The 19,602-nt window shown below is 48.2% G+C and overlaps 1 protein-coding gene across 17 annotated transcripts in view; it reads left to right on the top strand.

The window, feature by feature from the left end:
• The window catches only part of LOC121544652 (dystrobrevin beta), a 65,970-nt gene that overhangs the window by 29,071 nt on the left and 17,297 nt on the right, over nucleotides 1–19,602 (top strand). For 9 of the 17 annotated variants that reach the window (XM_041854673.1, XM_041854674.1, XM_041854666.1 and 6 more), the window contains exons 11-14: nucleotides 7,258–7,332; nucleotides 15,875–15,980; nucleotides 17,312–17,397; nucleotides 17,628–17,750. In XM_041854673.1, coding sequence (XP_041710607.1) covers nucleotides 7,258–7,332; nucleotides 15,875–15,980; nucleotides 17,312–17,397; nucleotides 17,628–17,750 — 390 coding nt within the window. The remainder of the gene's footprint in view (nucleotides 1–7,257; nucleotides 7,333–15,874; nucleotides 15,981–17,311; nucleotides 17,398–17,627; nucleotides 17,751–19,602) is intronic. The other 8 variants (XM_041854678.1, XM_041854680.1, XM_041854683.1 and 5 more) reach the window with 5 other exon arrangements.

The raw sequence follows: 19,602 nt of genomic DNA on the forward strand, positions 1-19,602 counted from the left end.
AATTAAATCCCTTTTAGCCAACTTCCTGGACAAAACGTTCCACTGTAATAGTGAAGGTGTAAACCTGGCAGTAGAAAACCTAAACAGTATATTTGACCTCTCAGCATCCCATTCAAATAAAAAAATCTCTAACAGAAAACAATAACATGGTTTGATGAAGAATGCAAAAACCTAAGAAAGAAATTGAGAAACCTATCCAACCTGTGATGTCACGAGAGGCTGTGTCCTGGAGGGACGTTACATCCCCCTGAGGTGGCTGCAAACCCAGACAGCTATGGCTCCATCTGCTGGTATGGTCGGGAACTCCACCCCTCTATGGCCAATCTTCCCACGCAGCTGAAACAAATGAGGAGCTGATGAGCTGAAGGTTTGGGAAGTGAAGAGACACAGTCTCCAACCGGGGCTCTCTGGAGGACAAGAGTGCTGCACGTCCACTTCCATGAGGAATATAAGGATTTGGAGATACTTACCTTTGGGAAATACTCACCTTTGGATATATGCACCTGTGGAAATACGTGAGAGACATTTGGAAGGACTTTTTGCTGGGTTGGCCACTAGCTGCAACGTGGACTACAGTAAGGCTGGGGAAAAGTTATCTGAGCGAGTGAGAATTATGACTTTGGATGTGGAAGAGACATCCCTGAACTGTTAACCCTTAAAGAGCCACAAGAGAACAGAATTTTGTTATATTTTCGTTAATTTCCCAAGACCTATAATAAAATCCTTGTTTTGTTTGAACCTTGTCTCCTTGCACTACTTGAGCAATCCCGCTGAAAGCTGTGTAGCCTCTCGTGACGTCACAGATGGTGGTGAATACGGGCAAGCTCAAGCGTTAATAGTGCATGTCAGAGGAGGATACCGAAGGTTTGATCACCCAGTTTTCCAAGTTGGCCGTAGGCTCCCCGCCGACGGAAATGGAGGACATATTGAAAGCCCTTGTTGCTGGCCAGCAAGCCCAGATGCAAGCAAACGTGGCTCTCTTGGAGGAGCAAAAGAAAGCCAACCTTCTGAAGGCAGAGGAATTGCAGTTGCAGAGACAGAGGGTTGTCCAAAATACCCGCCCAATAAAGGCAAGTGACTTTATATCTAAGATGGGAGCTACCGATGACATTGAGGCATACCTGCATGCATTTGAGGGCACGGCCACTAGGGAAGCCTGGCCCAAGCAACAGTGGGTTGGTCTGTTAGCCCCCTTTCTAACCGGGGAATCGCTGAATGCTGTCCGGGACCTGGGCCCTGACCAGGTTACTGACTATGATGCCCTGAAGTCTGAGATCCTCAGCAGATATGGACTCACAAAGTTTGGTATGGCCCAGCGCTTTCACAGCTGGACCTTCCAACCAGACCAACCTCCTCGGGCGCAGATGCATGAACTTGTCCGAATCGCAAGGAAATGGCTGGATCCGCAGAGGAATACAGCAGCGGCGGTGGTGGAGGCCGTTGTGGTGGATCGTTACCTCACGCGCCCTGCCTTATGAGGCAAAACGGTTCATCAGTCAACAGGCCTTGACCACGGCTGATCTGACCGTGGAAGCTGTGGAAAAGTACCAGGCCACAGCGGAGATGCTGAATGCTTCCCGAAAAGACCCCAGGAGTGCGGCCCCACCACAAATGGGAAGAACCCGTCCAAAGGACCCCAAGGTCTCGAACCCAGCCACGTCAGGACTTATCCCGGCTCCAGGGGGAGCCAGAAACCAGGCGGGTCCAAGAAGAGTACACCAGGAGGGGGGAAACTCGACAGTGTTACCGGTGTGGGGAGATGGGACATATCTCCTGGCAGTGTGGGAAACCAGCCGATGAACCTATGCCCACTGCGGAGTCCTCCAGCTCAGCACCCACACACCGTTTTGCCTCGCTCTTGGGAGTCGTAGATGGCGGCCCAGATCGACCCCCACCTGCCCGGTAACTGTGAATCACCATGATGTGGAGGCCTTACTGGATTCTGGTAGCCGGGCCACCCTGGTGCGTAAGGATTTGGTGGGCCCAACGTGTCTGACCCCGGGGAAAGTCCTCCCAGTTTCCTGTGTCCATGGGGACACCAGAGAATACCCCATTACTGAACTTACAATGACCAGCACAGGGGGAACCATACACACGACGGCGGGGGTGGTTGATTCCCTCCCCGTCCCTGTCCTAATTGGACGAGACTGCCCAGCCTTTTACCCACTCTGGAGAGAGTCTCAGGAGAGGATAACCCGAGTACCTCGGAAACGGAGAGGCAAGACTCATCCTGGGAAGGCTCCGGTGCAATCCGCCGAGTTACTCACTCCCGCCCCGGGCTCTGATAGGGATGGCAGGTGCCCAGACCGACACAGAGACGGAGCTACAGAATCTGGACAAAGAACTGTCTGGTCTGAAGGGGACCGCTGAGAGGTATCGTTTGTTAAAGCAACAGTTAGACATGAAGACAGAAGAGTTAGATATCCTCCAGGCTAAACTCCAACAGAGCTCCTTCCCTAAGCAACAGGAGGAGCTGGAGAGGCTGCGCAGGACCATCGAGGAGTGTGAGGAGACCCTGCGCAGTAGTAAGGAGGTCCAGAAGAAGGCAGAAGAGAAGTACAAGGTGTTGGAGAACAAGATGAAGAATGCGGAGGCAGAGAGAGAGAAGGAACTGAAAGCTGCTCAACAGAAGCTAAACTCTGCTAAAACCAAGGCTGATGCGTTCAGTAAGAAACTCAAGGAGAGACAACAGGAGCCTGAGTCCCTGGTCCTAGAGTTGGAGGAGTTGAAGAGAGAGCAGTCTGGCAAGCACCACGGCAATGCGGACGCCCTCTCCCGGCGTGATGCCTTCTTCGCTGCCTTTACCCGACGAGGACGTCGGTCCCGAGGAGGGGGATGTGTGATGTCACGAGAGGCTGTGTCCTGGAGGGACGTTACATCCCCCTGAGGTGGCTGCAAACCCAGACAGCTATGGCTCCATCTGCTGGTATGGTCGGGAACTCCACCCCTCTATGGCCAATCTTCCCACGCAGCTGAAACAAATGAGGAGCTGATGAGCTGAAGGTTTGGGAAGTGAAGAGACACAGTCTCCAACCGGGGCTCTCTGGAGGACAAGAGTGCTGCACGTCCACTTCCATGAGGAATATAAGGATTTGGAGATACTTACCTTTGGGAAATACTCACCTTTGGATATATGCACCTGTGGAAATACGTGAGAGACATTTGGAAGGACTTTTTGCTGGGTTGGCCACTAGCTGCAACGTGGACTACAGTAAGGCTGGGGAAAAGTTATCTGAGCGAGTGAGAATTATGACTTTGGTTGTGGAAGAGACATCCCTGAACTGTTAACCCTTAAAGAGCCACAAGAGAACAGAATTTTGTTATATTTTCGTTAATTTCCCAAGACCTATAATAAAATCCTTGTTTTGTTTGAACCTTGTCTCCTTGCACTACTTGAGCAATCCCGCTGAAAGCTGTGTAGCCTCTCGTGACGTCACAAACCAAAAACATAGAGACCCAGAAAACCTGAGTCTACGCCTCCACTATGGTGAATCACTAAAACAATACAGAAATACACTATGGAAAAAGAAGGAACAGCATGTCAGAAATCAGCTCAATGTAATTGAAGAATCCATAGACTCTAACCACTTCTGGGAAAATTGGAAAACACTAAACAAACAACACGAAGAGCTATCTATCCAAAACGGAGATGTATGGGTAAACCTGGACTGAGCCCCAGCCAGCCAGCCAGCACAGGACCAAACAGAGAGAGCCCAGCCAGCCAGCCAGCCAGCCAGCACAGGACCAAACAGAGAGATCCCCAGCCAGCCAGCCAGCACAGGACCAAACAGAGAGATCCCCAGCCAGCCAGCACAGGACCAAACAGAGAGATCTCCAGCCAGCCAGCTAGCATAGGACCAAACAGAGAGCCCCAGCCAGCTAGCACAGGACCAAACAGAGAGAGCCCCAGCCAGCCAGCACAGGACCAAACAGAGAGAGCCCCAGCCATCCAGCCAGCACAGGACCAAACAGAGAGAGCCCCAGCCAGCCAGCCAACACAGGACCAAACAGAGAGCGCCCCAGCCAGCCAGCCGGCACACGACCAAACAGAGAGAGCCCCAGCCAGCCAGCCGGCACACGACCAAACAGAGAGAGCCCCAGCCAGCCAGCCAACACAGGACCAAACAGAGAGCGCCCCAGCCAGCCAGCCGGCACACGACCAAACAGAGAGAGCCCCAGACAGCCAGCCGGCACAGGACCAAACAGAGAGAGCCCCAGCCAGCCAGCACAGGACCAAACAGAGAGAGCCCCAGCCAGCCAGCCAGCACAGGACCAAACAGAGAGAGCCCCAGCTAGCACAGGACCAAACAGAGAGAGCCCCAGTCAGCCAGCTAGCACAGGACCAAACAGAGAGAGCCCCAGCCAGCCAGCTAGCACAGGACCAAACAGAGAGAGCCCCAGCCGGCACAGGACCAAACAGAGAGAGCCCCAGCTAGCACAGGACCAAACAGAGAGAGCCCCAGTCAGCCAGCTAGCACAGGACCAAACAGAGAGAGCCCCAGCCAGCCAGCTAGCACAGGACCAAACAGAGAGAGCCCCAGCCGGCACAGGACCAAACAGAGAGAGCCCCAGCCAGCCAGCCAGCCGGCACAAGACCAAACAGAGAGAGCCCCAGCCAGCCAGCCAGCCAGCACAGGACCAAACAGAGAGAGCCCCAGCCAGCCAGCCAGCACAGGACCAAACAGATAGAGCCCCAGCCAGCCAGCCAGCCAGCCAGCCAGCACAGGACCAAACAGAGAGAGCCCCAGCCAGCACAGGACCAAACAGAGAGAGCCCCAGCCAGCCAGCCAGCACAGGACCAAACAGAGAGAGCCCCAGCCAGCCAGCTAGCACATGACCAAACAGAGAGCCCCAGCCAGCCAGCTAGCACATGACCAAACAGAGAGAGCCCCAGCCAGCCAGCTAGCACATGACCAAACAGAGAGAGCCCCAGCCAGCTAGCACAGGACCAAACAGAGAGAGCCCCAGCCAGCCAGCCAGCACAGGACCAAACAGAGAGAGCCCCAGCCAGCCAGCCAGCACAGGACCAAACAGAGAGAGCCCCAGCCAGCCAGTCAGCCAGCACAGGACCAAACAGAGAGAGCCCCAGCCAGCCAGCCAGCCAGCACAGGACCAAACAGAGAGAGCCCCAGCCAGCCAGCCAGCACAGGACCAAACAGAGAGAGCCCCAGCCAGCCAGCCAGCACAGGACCAAACAGATAGAGCCCCAGCCAGCCAGCCAGCCAGCCAGCACAGGACCAAACAGAGAGAGCCCCAGCCAGCCAGCCAGCCAGCACAGGACCAAACAGAGAGAGCCCCAGCCAGCCAGCCAGCACAGGACCAAACAGAGAGAGCCCCAGCCAGCACAGGACCAAACAGAGAGAGCCCCAGCCAGCCAGCCAGCACAGGACCAAACAGAGAGAGCCCCAGCTAGCACAGGACCAAACAGAGAGAGCCCCAGTCAGCCAGCTAGCACAGGACCAAACAGAGAGAGCCCCAGCCAGCCAGCTAGCACAGGACTAAACAGAGAGAGCCCCAGCCGGCACAGGACCAAACAGAGAGAGCCCCAGCTAGCACAGGACCAAACAGAGAGAGCCCCAGTCAGCCAGCTAGCACAGGACCAAACAGAGAGAGCCCCAGCCAGCCAGCTAGCACAGGACCAAACAGAGAGAGCCCCAGCCGGCACAGGACCAAACAGAGAGAGCCCCAGCCAGCCAGCCAGCCGGCACAAGACCAAACAGAGAGAGCCCCAGCCAGCCAGCCAGCACAGGACCAAACAGAGAGAGCCCCAGCCAGCCAGCCAGCACAGGACCAAACAGAGAGAGCCCCAGCCAGCCAGCCAGCACAGGACCAAACAGATAGAGCCCCAGCCAGCCAGCCAGCCAGCCAGCACAGGACCAAACAGAGAGAGACCCAGCCAGCCAGCCAGCCAGCACAGGACCAAACAGAGAGAGCGCCAGCCAGCCAGCTAGCACAGGACCAAACGGAGAGAGCCCCAGCCAGCCAGCTAGCACAGGACCAAACGGAGAGAGCCCCAGCCAGCCAGCTAGCACATGACCAAACAGAGAGCCCCAGCCAGCCAGCTAGCACATGACCAAACAGAGAGAGCCCCAGCCAGCTAGCACAGGACCAAACAGAGAGAGCCCCAGCCAGCCAGCCAGCACAGGACCAAACAGAGAGAGCCCCAGCCAGCCAGCCAGCACAGGACCAAACAGAGAGAGCCCCAGCCAGCCAGTCAGCCAGCACAGGACCAAACAGAGAGAGCCCCAGCCAGCCAGTCAGCCGGCACAGGGCCAAACAGAGAGAGCCCCAGCCAGCCAGCCAGCCAGCACAGGACCAAACAGAGAGAGCCCCAGCCAGCCAGCTAGCACAGGACCAAACAGAGAGAGCCCCAGCCAGCCAGCCAGCACAGGACCAAACAGAGAGAGCCCCAGCCAGCCAGCCAGCACAGGGCCAAACAGAGAGAGCCCCAGCCAGCCAGCTAGCACAGGACCAAACAGAGAGAGACCCAGCCAGGACAGCACAGGACCAAACAGAGAGAGCTCCAGCCAGCACAGGACCAAACAGAGAGAGCTCCAGCCAGCACAGGACCAAACAGAGAGAGACCCAGCCAGGACAGCACAGGACCAAACAGAGAGAGCCCCAGCCAGCCAGCCAGGACAGGACCAAACAGAAAGCCCCAGCCAGCCAGCCAGGACAGCACAGGACCAAACAGAGAGAGCCTCAGCCAGCCAGGACCAAACAGAGAGAGCCCCAGCCAGCCAGGACAGCACTGCTGATATAAAAGCAAGATGGACCTCTTTGTTTATTCTCCCAAATGACCTTCTGTAGTGTCACCTTTCCTTTCCCACTTCCTCACCAACCACCCACTTCTACTTTAATTACATTATTTGTCTGCTTTTGTGCCTCTTGTTTGGTTTTAATTCGTTTTAAGCTTATAGCATTAAAATCAAAATGCCAAATATATTATTCCTTCAAACAAATTAACTCACACATGCTGTACAGCACAATCAGTAGCAATCTTCTACATACAGTACAGTTGTTCCCTGTATGATAAGAATAGTGCTTCAACACGTAAGGTTGCATCCATTGATTCTAGTTTACAGTCATGATTGCTTATGCATGAATATTACAGTAATTTACATTTTCATGCAAATGTATTTTGTCCTCCCCTGTAGAGACATAACCCTCTGATCAACCCAGTGAATACTATCAGTATACAATGTATATTTCACATACAGTGTAGCAATAAAGTCCTGTAATCTTGTTTTACTACAGTCAGCCGAAGCCAGTAGCCAACAACGTGAACAACACAATGCTCATGTCCTCTGGCGTACCTACTCCTACTAAAAGGTAAGTGCCTCAGAATTGGCTTTGATATGCCCCTATACCTAGCTATCTTTTCTAACTGATTTCCTCTGAATTCTTCCCCCTGCCGTTCCCCCCTGTCTTAGTCCTGAGACAACTCATTATTATTTGTTTACTGCTATAGTAGCCCTAATGATAAAGTCCTTAACAACAGTTGATTGAAGTGACATCTATGCAAGGGTTCAACGGCATTGGCGTTAGAAGTAGAGTAGTCCTGTGATGTAGGCAGGCATTGGCAGCAGCTCTGGGCGATTGAGAGGCAGGATTCAGAACACATTCTCCTCCAGGAGGTCACACACACACACAGACACACAGTATCTAGATTAGTGTCAGCAGGCAGTCTAAAGGAAGCTGACTAGTTGATTAGTGTCAGCAGGCAGTCTAAAGGAAGCTGACTAGTTGATTAGTGTCAGCAGGCAGTCTAAAGGAAGCTGACTAGTTGATTAGTGTCAGCAGGCAGTCTAAAGGAAGCTGACTAGTTGATTAGTGTCAGCAGGCAGTCTAAAGGAAGCTGACTAGTTGTGCTATCGTCAACCCAGGCGGTTGCTACAGTAGCTACATGATGCTGTGTGCATTTAGATGAGAGAGGTCAACAGGAGATGGATGGATGGAGGTGCGTGCGTGCATGTGAGAGAGAGCGAGAGAGTGAGAGAGAGATAGCATACACTACGTGCTGATAAAAGCAGTGATCCCAGGAGATAAGGTAGTGTTTTCTCTCACATTATCAGATCAGAAGCAGACCAAGGAAATGTGTGTGTGTGTGTGTGTGTGTGTGTGTGTGTGTGTGTGTGTGTGTGTGTGTGTGTGTGCGTGCTTAGGTCTTGTTTGTGAAGCAGCAAGTCAGCCTGTTCCCTCCCAGATCCTCCTAGCCTAGCGTCTGATTGTGTGCGCTGACATACTGTCACATTTGGTTTGTAAATATTAATCCATGTAATTATTACTGTGTTCCGCTTGTCTTCCGCTGAAGGGCCTGGGAGTCAGAGATGTCGCTACAGATGAGTAATGGGACTTTGCTTTAACGCACTGGCTCTTAGCTGAGTGTCATGCACCAAAAGAGTTCAAGCTTCAAGTTTATTTGCCATATACTGTATGTTATAAAAACACAGGAAGTCTTTCTCACATTGAAAACAGTGGCTACAGTTCTACAGGATCTTCACTGATTTATGTCCCAAATTATACAGTAGAATATTTGTGTACGTTTTTAAAAATATAATTCCTGATTCTAGTTGATGACGCTATCTTGTCTTTTTAGAGTTCCGAGATTTTTTATTGTAAGCTTAGTCCATCAAAAATGTGCAGATTTTGTTTGTAGAAGCCCAACTTTCACAGAATTACAGTCGTGCACCTGAACCAGTTCTCTCTGTCTGCTGACAAAGAATCTTCTCCCTCCTCCTCCCGGCTCTCAGACAGACAGATCCCTCAGCACTTCTCTTCCAAGGACCACCTCACCATTTATGACCTAATACTCATGCACAACCAGTGCCAGAGAAATAAAAAATAATTTGCTTTTGGACAGCTAGATTTAGTTTTATTTTGGAGTTAACTGAGTATTGACCGAAACGCCACCAGATATGAACTCAGACTCAACGTGGTAGGAGGGAGGAGTCAATGCTGTTGTCATCATGCCCCAAGTTGAGAACACTAATACTCCCACTTGACCTGTTACAACTAGGATTGACTCAGCTAGGTGGGCCAACCACATATCAGCAATCTTAAGATTAATGCACTAACTGTAAGTTGCTCTGGATAAGAGCGTCTGCTAAATGACTAAAATGTCTTCAGTGAATGTTACATTGACTACATTGTAATAACAGGCATGTGTATGAGAGAGAGCGAGGGGGAGGGAGGGGGAGAGAGAGCGAGGGGGAGGGAGATAGCCATGTGATTGTGTTGATACATTTACATTTACATTTAAGTCATTTAGCAGACGCTCTTATCCAGAGCGACTTACAGGAGCAATTAGGGTTAAGTGCCTTGCTCAAGGGCACATTTACGTCATTTAGCAGACGCTCTAGTCCAGAGCGACTCACAAATTGATGCATTCACCCTATAGCCAGTGGGATAACCACTTTACAATTTTTTTGGGGGGTAGAAGGATTACTTTATCCTATCCCAGGTATTCCTTAAAGAGGTGGGGTTTCAAATGTCTCCGGAAGGTGGTGAGCGACTCCGCTGTGTGTGTGGGGGGGTAGAAGGATTGCTTTATCCTATCCCAGGTATTCCTTAAAGAGGTGGGGTTTCAAATGTCTCCGGAAGGTGGTGAGTGACTCCGCTGTCCTGGCGTCGTGAGGGAGCTTGTTCCACCATTGGGGTGCCAGAGCAGCGAACAGTTTTGACTGGGCTGAGCGGGAACTATGCTTCCGCAGAGGAAGGGGAGCCAGCAGGCCAGAGGTGGATGAACGCAATGCCCTCGTTTGGGTGTAGGGACTGATCAGAGCCCGAAGGTACAGAGGTGCCGTTCCCCTCGCTGCTCCAAAGGCAAGCACCATGGTCTTGTAACGGATGCGAGCTTCAACTGGAAGCCAGTGGAGTGTGCGGAGGAGGGGGGTGACGTGAGAGAACTTGGGAAGGTTGAACACCAGACGGGCTGCGGCATTCTGGATGAGTTGTAGGGGTTTAATGGCACATGCAGGGAGGCCAGCCAACAGCGAGTTGCAGTAATCCAGACGGGAGATGACAAGTGCCTGGATTAGGACCTGTGCCGCTTCCTGTGTGAGGCAGGGTCGTACTCTCCGAATGTTGTAGAGCATGAACCTGCAGGAGCGGGTCACCGCCTTGATGTTAGCGGAGAACGACAGGGTGTTGTCCAGGGTCACGCCAAGGCTCTTCGCACTCTGGGAGGAGGACACAACGGAGTTGTCAACCGTGATGGCGAGATCATGGAACGGGCAGTCCTTCCCGGGAGGAAGAGCAGCTCCGTCTTGCCAGGGTTCAGCTTGAGGTGGTGATCCGTCATCCATACTGATATGTCTGCCAGACATGCAGAGATGCGATTCGCCACCTGGTTATCAGAAGGGGGAAAGGAGAAGATTAGTTGTGTATCGTCAGCGTAGCAATGATAGGAGAGGCCGTGTGAGGATATGACAGAGCCAAGTGACTTGGTGTATAGGGAGAAAAGGAGAGGGCCTAGAACTGAGCCCTGGGGGACACCAGTGGTGAGAGCACGTGGTGCGGAGACAGCTTCTCGCCACGCCACTTGGTAGGAGCGACCGGTCAGGTAGGACGCAATCCAGGAGTGAGCCGCGCCGGAGATGCCCAGCTCGGAGAGGGTGGAGAGGAGGATCTGATGGTTCACAGTATCAAAGGCAGCAGACAGGTCTAGAAGGACAAGAGCAGAGGAGAGAGAGTTAGCTTTAGCAGTGCGGAGAGCCTCCGTGACACAGAGAAGAGCAGTCTCAGTTGAATGACCAGTCCTGAAACCTGATTGGTTTGGATCAAGAAGGTCATTCTGAGAGAGATAGCAAGAGAGTTGGCTAAAGACGGCACGCTCAATAGTTTTGGAAAGAAAAGAAAGAAGGGATACTGGTCTGTAGTTGTTGACATCAGTGGGGTCGAGTGTTGGTTTTTTGAGAAGGGGAGCAACTCTCGCTCTCTTGAAGACGGAAGGGACATGGCCAGCGGTCAAGGATGAGTTGATCAGCGAGGTGAGGTAGTGGAGAAGGTCACCGGAGATGGTCTGGAGAAGAGAGGAGGGGATGGGGTCAAGCGGGCAGGTTGTTGGGCGGCCTGCAGTCACAAGTCGCAGGATTTTATCTGGAGAGAGAGGGGAGAAAGAAGTCAAAGCATAGGGTAGGGCAGTGTGAGCAGGACCAGCAGTGTCATTAGACTTAACAAACGAGGATCGGATGTCGTCAACCTTCTTTTCAAAGTGGTTGACGAAGTCATCCACAGAGAGAGAGGAGGGGGGGAGGATTCAGGAGGGAGGAAAATGTGGCAAAGAGCTTCCTAGGGTTAGAGGCAGATGCTTGGAATTTAGAGTGATAGAAGGTGGCCTTAGCAGCAGAAACAGATGAAGAAAATGTAGAGAGGAGGGAGTGAAAAGATGCCAGGTCGGCAGGGAGTTTAGTTTTCTTCCATTTCCGCTCCGCTGCCCGGAGCTCTGTTCTGTGAGCTCGCAATGAGTCATCAAGCCACGGAGCTGGAGGGGGAGGACCGAGCCGGCCGGGAGGATAGGGGACACAGAGAGTCAAAGGATGCAGAAAGGGAGGAGAGGAGGGTTGAGGAGGCAGAATCAGGAGATTGGAGGGAGAAGGATTGAGCAGAGGGAAGAGATGATAGGATGGAAGAGGAGAGAGTAGTGGGAGAGAGAGCGAAGGTTGCGGCGGCGCATTACCATCTGTGTAGGGGCAGAGTGAGTAGTGTGGGAGGAGAGCGAGAGAGAAAAGGAAACAAAGTAGTGGTCGGAGACATGGAGGGGAGTTGCAGTGAGATTAGTAGAGGAGCAGCATCTAGTGAAGATGAGGTCAAGCGTATTGCCTGCCTTGTGAGTAGGGGGACGGTGAGAGGGTGAGGTCAAAAGAGGAGAGGAGTGGAAAGAAGGAGGCAGAGAGAAATGAGTCAAATGTGGACATAGGGAGGTTGAAATCCCCCAAAACTGTGAGGGGTGAGCCATCCTCAGGAAAGGAACTTATCAAGGCGTCAAGCTCATTGATGAACTCTCCAAGGGAACCTGGAGGGCGATAGATGACAAGGATATTAAGCTTAAATGGGCTAGTGACTGTGACAGCATGGAATTCAAATGAGGAGATAGACAGATGGGTTAGGGGAACAATTGAGAATGTCCACTTGGGAGAGATGAGGATTCCTGTACCACCACCCCTCTGACCAGATGCTCTCGGGGTATGCGAGAACACATGGTCAGACGAGGAGAGAGCAGTAGGAGTAGCAGTGTTTTCAGTGGTAGATAAACAGATGACGTGTGTATGAGCAGTCATGTAATATTTTGTGGTGGGACCTAACAGCAACAACAAAGTATTTTATTGTCCAATGTGAATGGGAAATGTGTATTTTTGCGGTCTTGTGAGAGGCTGGAAGCAGCACAGTCATCCACAGAGCTGCACCACTTGTCTGCAAGCCTTTTCCTAGATCTCGATGTGCTGTCCTGCCAACTGCTATAGTCATTGTCACGTCAGGTTGGTATGACAATGACTATAAGAATTGGCATGACAGCACAAACAGATCTAGGAACAGGCTATTATTTAACATGACAACAACCATAGGAATTACCAAGACAAGACGGCACAAACAGACCTGGAACCAAGCTAGCAGACAAGGTTGTCTATGACCATAGACGTTACCAAGACAAGACCTCACAAACAGGTCTAGGACCAGGCCATTGTCTGCAGGTAGCGGCTGGCACTGGTCATTGGTCTGTCTGACGCAGCAGAGGCAGTCTGGTCAGAGTGGTCTGTAGAAGAATGACCCTTAGAGGAACAGCTGACATGCCAGCTCTTTAATCTGCTCTGTTCTAGAAACACCTCTGATGTTCGTTAATGTACAACTTTCAATTGACAACTCAGAACTCAATCTAGAGTTCAAAAGCCGGATATAGAACCATAGTTGGTTCTAACAGGACTGACCTCTCAGACTCAATACTGACTTCTAGGGCTGGTTTCCCCGACCCAAAATCTCCATTGATGTAAAGCCAAAGGGACAGATTGGTAGTGACAGACTCCAAACATGCACTCCATGACACACTGGAATGTACTGGGGGGAGTGCACAAACTGAAGGGCTTGAAATTGAAGTCATAGTTGGGTCTCAACCGGGGTGTATTCACTAGGAACCAAACGGAACCAAACGGAAGCAAACGGAACCAAACGGGGAGGGACCTACCTGAATTTGTCCAATAGAAACTCTCGTTTAACTGTTTGGGCTAATGATTACACCGCTGGACTGACCTCTCAGAAACTCAATCTAAAGCAGGGATCATAATTGTTTTGCAAATTGAACGCAAGATGCCCAAACAAATATATCTGACTAAAACATAATCATTTCAAAACTTGCTTACATGTTTATACTATCACATACACTACCAGTCAAAAGTTTGAACACACCTTCTCATTCAAGGGTTTTCTTTATTTTGACTATTTCTTACATTGTAGAATAATAGTGAAGATATCAAAACTATGAAATAACACATATGGAATCATGTAGTAACCAAAAAAGTGTTAAACAATTGAGATTCTTCAAATAGCCACCCTTTGCCTTGATGACAGCTTTGCACACTCTTGGCATTCTCTCAACCAGCTTCATGAGGTAGTCACCTGGAATGCATTTCAATTAACAGGTGTGCCTTCTTAAAAGTTAATTTGTGGAATTTCTTTCCTTAATGCGTTTGAGCCAATCAGTTGTGTTGTGACAAGGTATTATGTAAAAATTTAAAAAATATTAAAAATTTAAATGTATTATGGCAAGAACAGCTCAAATAAGCAAAGAGAAACGACAGTCCATCATTACTTTAAGACATGAAGGTCAGTCAATACGGAACATTTCAAGAACTTTCAAAGTTTCTTCAAGTGCAGTCACAAAAACCATCAAGCGCTATGATGAAACTGGCACTCATGAAGACCACCACAGGAATGGAAGACCCAGAGTTACCTCTGCTGCAGAGGATAAGTTCATTAGAGTTACCTGCCTCAGAAATTGCAGCCCAAATAAATGCTTCACAGAGTTCAAGTCACAGACACATCTCAACATCAACTGTTCAGAGGGGACTGTGTGAATAAGGCCTTCATGGTCGAATTGCTGCAAAGAAACCACTACTAAAGGACACCAATAAGAAGAAGACCTGCTTGGGCCAAGAAACACGAGCAATGGACATTAGACCGGTGGAAATTGTCCTTTGGTCTGGAGTCCAAATTTGCGATTTTGGGTTCCAACCACTGTGTCTTTGTGAGACGTGGTGTGGGTGAACGGATGATCTCCGCATGTGTGGTTCCCATCGTAAAGCATGGAGGAGGAGGTGTTATGGTGTGGGGGTGCTTTGCTGGTGACACTGTTTGTGATTTAATTAGAATTCAAGGCACACTTAACCAGCATGGCGACCACAGCATTCTGCAGCGATACACCATCCCATCTGGTTTGGGCTTTTGTTTTTCAACAGGACAATGACCCAACACACCTCCAGGCTGTGTAAGGGCTATTTTACCAAGAAGGAGAGTGATGGAGTGCTGCATCAGATGACCTGGCCTCTACAATCCCCCGACCTCAACCCAATTGAGATGGTTTGGAATGAGTCGGATGGCAGAGTGAAGGAAAAGCAGCCAACAAGTATCCAAACTTTTGACTGGTAGTGTATATACAGTATCTCTCTATTATGCGTGGGAATAGTTTGGAACATATTTCCTAAATTAAAATCACTTGGGCGGATTTGCTGGTGTTTTTATACTCTTATGTCCAACAATTAAATTAAAATGTATTTATTTTTGCTCAGAAAACTTTGGGGGCCAAATAAAGCTGCCAGTTGGCGAACCCTGATCTAGAGGTTAGAAACCGTGACCTATAAAGCTATAGTTGGGGTTTTACAGTTACTGCAGGGTTTGTAGTTCATTACCATTCAGATTGCAGTTTAATGTCTTAATCATTGCTCATTTCCCTGTCAGTCAGAATAAGAATGAGAGGTCTCTCCTTCACTCCTCATTGCAGACCACTCATAGAGAGGGGGACAGCATATGTCCAATCATCTGTTCAGACCATATGTCTCCATGAAAACCAAAGTCACACACACACAGTTGACTTTTCCGGGTAAATGTTTTAGGAATGAGCAGCAGTGATGGAATCTGACATTTGTGGCCTGTTGCTGTATTGGTATTTAAATTGTCCCCACTAAAGACGCATGGAAACCCATGATAAGCAGACCTTTTCACACAAGTTCTTAGCATGATCACATCACAATGATGGCAGAAGTTATTCTGTCCATGACTCTTACATGTCATTATTATTGCACTTTGAAATGTAGGAAACATTCTTGCTATGTGATCTCTCTCTCTCTCTCTCTCTCTCTCTCTCTCTCTCTCTCTCTCTCTCTCTCTCTGTGTCTCTCTCTCTCTCTGTCTGTCTGTCTGTCTGTCTGTCTGTCTGTCTCTGTCTCTCTCTGTCTCTCTCTGTCTCTCTCTGTCTCTCTCTGTCTCTTTCTGTCTCTCTCTCTGTCTCTGTCTCTCTCTCTCTGTCTCTCTCTCTCTCTCTGTCTGTCTGTCTGTCTGTGTGTCTCTCTCTCTCTCTCTCTCTCTCTCTCTCTTTTTTTTTCTCTCTCTCAATTCAATTTAATTTAAGGGCTTTATTGGCATAGGAAACATATGTTTACATTGCCAAAGCAAGTGAGGTATATAATAAACAAAAGTAAAAAATAAAATAATAATAATTAACAGTAAACATTACACTCACAAAAGGTCAAAGAATAAACATTTCAAATGTCATGTTATGTCTATATACAGTGTTATAATGATGTGCAAATAGTTAAAGTACAAAAAGGAAAATAAATAATATAGCTCTCTCTTCCTCCCTCTCTCCCTCCCTCTCTCTCTCCAGTGTCTTAGAGAGTCCCAGCAGGCTAGACGAGGAGCATCGTCTCATTGCTCGCTATGCTGCGCGCCTTGCAGCAGAGGCAGGCAACTCCACAGTGAGTAGCTCAACAGTGAGTAGCTCAACAGTGAGTAGCTCCACAGTGAGTAGCTCCACAGTGAGTAGCTCCACAGTGAGTAGCTCCACAGTGAGTAGCTCCACAGTGAGTAGCTCCACAGTGAGTAGCTCCACAGTGAGTAGCTCCACAGTGAGTAGCTCCACAGTGAGTAGCTCAACAGTGAGTAGCTCCACAGTGAGTAGCTCCACAGTGAGTAGCTCCACAGTGAGTAGCTCCACAGTGAGTAGCTCCACAGTGAGTAGCTCCACAGTGAGTAGTGTGTGAGTGGGTGTGTCTGTCTGTGCGTGCACGGCTAGTAGGCTTCCCCAGGGTGGTATTCCGTCAGCCTTTATTTAACCTCGTATTATGTAATGCTGTATAAATGCAGAATGTCAGTGTACTGTCACCAGAAACTAAGGTAATCATTACCCACAGGTTACTGTCACCAGAAACTAAGGTAATCATTACCCACAGGTTACTGTCACCAGAAACTAAGGTAAACATTACCCACAGGTTACTGTCACCAGAAACTAAGGTAAACATTACCCACAGGTTACTGTCACCAGAAACTAAGGTAATCATTACCCACAGGTTACTGTCACCAGAAACTAAGGTAATCATTACCCACAGGTTACTGTCACCAGAAACTAAGGTAATCATTACCCACAGGTTACTGTCACCAGAAACTAAGGTAATCATTACCCACAGGTTACTGTCACCAGAAACTAAGGTAAACATTACCCACAGGTTACTGTCACCAGAAACTAAGGTAATCATTACCCACAGGTTACTGTCACCAGAAACTAAGGTAATCATTACCCACAGGTTACTGTCACCAGAAACTAAGGTAATCATTACCCACAGGTTACTGTCACCAGAAACTAAGGTAATCATTACCCACAGGTTACTGTCACCAGAAACTAAGGTAATCATTACCCACAGGTTACTGTCACCAGAAACTAAGGTAATCATTACCCACAGGTTACTGTCACCAGAAACTAAGGTAAACATTACCCACAGGTTACTGTCACCAGAAACTAAGGTAAACATTACCCACAGGTTACTGTCACCAGAAACTAAGGTAAACATTACCCACAGGTTACTGTCACCAGAAACTAAGGTAAACATTACCCACAGGTTACTGTCACCAGAAACTAAGGTGAAAGATGAAATAAAAATGCAGGTTGGGCTGACAAGGCCCCAGATGTTAGAATAGTCACTCAAAAGTCTAAAGCACAGCACACATGACTTTTCCTTCTGGCCATGAGATCATTTTGGATGTCTTTCTCCCTTTTAGTCGCTCAGTTTTGTTAATTCTGTTTTTATTGTGTAATTTTGTCTTTTAGCAATGTCCTCCAACCGATCTGAGTTTAAACTTCGATGCCAACAAACAACAGAGGCAGCTAATAGCAGAACTAGAAAACAAAAACAGGTGAGAATGTATTTGATTGTCACTTTATGAAGAAACATGTAACAATTAAAAAATCAGTACTAAAGATTTCGTTTATCAGTTCATTTCGTTAATCAGATTTATTGTATGCTCATAATTTAAGAATTTTGTGAATTATAAGTAAATAAACTGAAGTCTGTTGATCACCGGGATCTGCTTTCAGAACGTCATTTTCTGGCAGATTTTAAATCTCCATTTTGTTGTGTCTTCTGGTCCCTCAGAGAGATCCTTCAGGAGATCCAGCGGCTGCGTCTGGAGCATGAGCAGGCCTCCCAGCCCACCCCAGAGAAGGCCCAGCAAAACCCCACACTGCTGGCTGAACTCAGGCTCCTTAGGTACCACATATTCAGCTAGATCTATATTACCCACCTACAGTATATGGTGCCTTCGGAAATTATTCAGACCCCTTGACTTTTTCCACATTTTGTTACGTTACAGCCTTATTCTAAAATGGATTAAATAATTATTTTTCCTCAGCAATCTACACACAATACCCCATAATGACAAAGCGAAAACAGGTTTTTAGATAATTTTGTAAATGTATTAAAAATTTAAAACAGAAATACCTTTTTTACGTAAGTATTCAGACCCTTTGCTATGACACTCGAAATTGAGCTCAGGTGCATCCTGTTTCCATTGATCATCCTTGAGATGTTTCTACATCTTCATTGGAGTCCACCTGTGGACCATCTCTGCAGCACTCCACCAATCAGGCCTTTATGGTAGAGCGGCCAGACGGAAGCAACTCCTCAGGCCCGCTTGGAGTTTGCCAAAAGGCACCAAAAGGACTCTCAGACCATGAGAAACAAGATTCTCTGGTCTGATGAAACCAAGATTGAACTCTTTGGCTTGAATGCCAAGTGTCACATCTGGAGGAAACCTGGCACCATCCCTACGATGAAGCATGGTGGTGGCAGTATCATGCTGTGGGGATGTTTTTCAGCGGCAGGAACTGGGAGACTAGTCAGGATCGAGGAAAATATGAATGGAGCAAAGAGAGATCCTTGATGAAAACCTGCTTGGATGTAGTCTATCACAGTGCCATCCGTTTTGTCACCAAAGTCCCATATACTACCCACCATTGTGACCTGTACGCTCTTGTTGGCTGGCCCTCACTACATATTCGTCGCCAAACCCACTGGCTCCAGGTCATCTATAAATCACTCTGTATAATAGACTATAGCTCTGTATAATAGACTATAGCTCTGTATAATGGCCTATAGCTCTGTATTATGGACTATAGCTCTGTATAATGGACTATAGCTCTGTATAATGGCCTATAGCTCTGTATAATGGCCTATAGCTCTGTATAATAGCCTATAGCTCTGTATAATTTACATTTACATTTACGTCATTTAGCAGACGCTCTTATCCAGAGCGACTTACAAATTGGTGCATTCACCTTATGATAGCCAGTGGGACAACCACTTTACAATTTTTTATATATATATATATATATATATATATATATATATATATATATATATATATATATATATATATATATATATATATATATATATATATATATATAATTTTATAAATATATATATTTTTTGGATATTTTTTATTTTCATTTGTTTTATATATATATTTTATATACAGTGGAGAGAACAAGTATTTGATACACTGACGATTTTGCAGGTTTTCCTACTTACAAAGCATGTAGAGGTCTGTAATAATTGTAATAATTATCATAGGTACACTTCAACTGTGAGAGATGGAATCTAAAACAAATTTGCATTTTATTGCATGACATAAGTTTTTGATCACCTACCAACCAGTAAGAATTCCAGCTCTCACAGACCTGTTACTTTTTCTTTAAGAAGCCCTCCTGTTCTCCACTCATTACCTGTATTAACTGCACCTGTTTGAACTCGTTACCTGTATAAAAGACACCCGTCCACACACTCAATCAAACAGACTCCAACCTCTCCACAATGGCCAAGACCAGAGAGCTGTGTAAGGACAACAGGGATAAAATTGTAGACCTGCACAAGGCTGGGATGGGCTACAGGACAATAGGCAAGCAGCTTGGTGAGAAGGCAACAACTGTTGGCGCAATTATTAGAACATTGAAGAAGTTCAAGATGATGGTCAATCACCCTCGGTCTGGGGCTCCATGCAAGATCTCACCTCGTGGGGCATCAATGATCATGAGGAAGGTGAGGGATCAGCCCAGAACTA

This window comes from Coregonus clupeaformis, chromosome 29, assembly GCF_020615455.1.
Source record: "Coregonus clupeaformis isolate EN_2021a chromosome 29, ASM2061545v1, whole genome shotgun sequence".
In the NCBI taxonomy this organism is placed as follows: domain Eukaryota; kingdom Metazoa; phylum Chordata; class Actinopteri; order Salmoniformes; family Salmonidae; genus Coregonus; species Coregonus clupeaformis.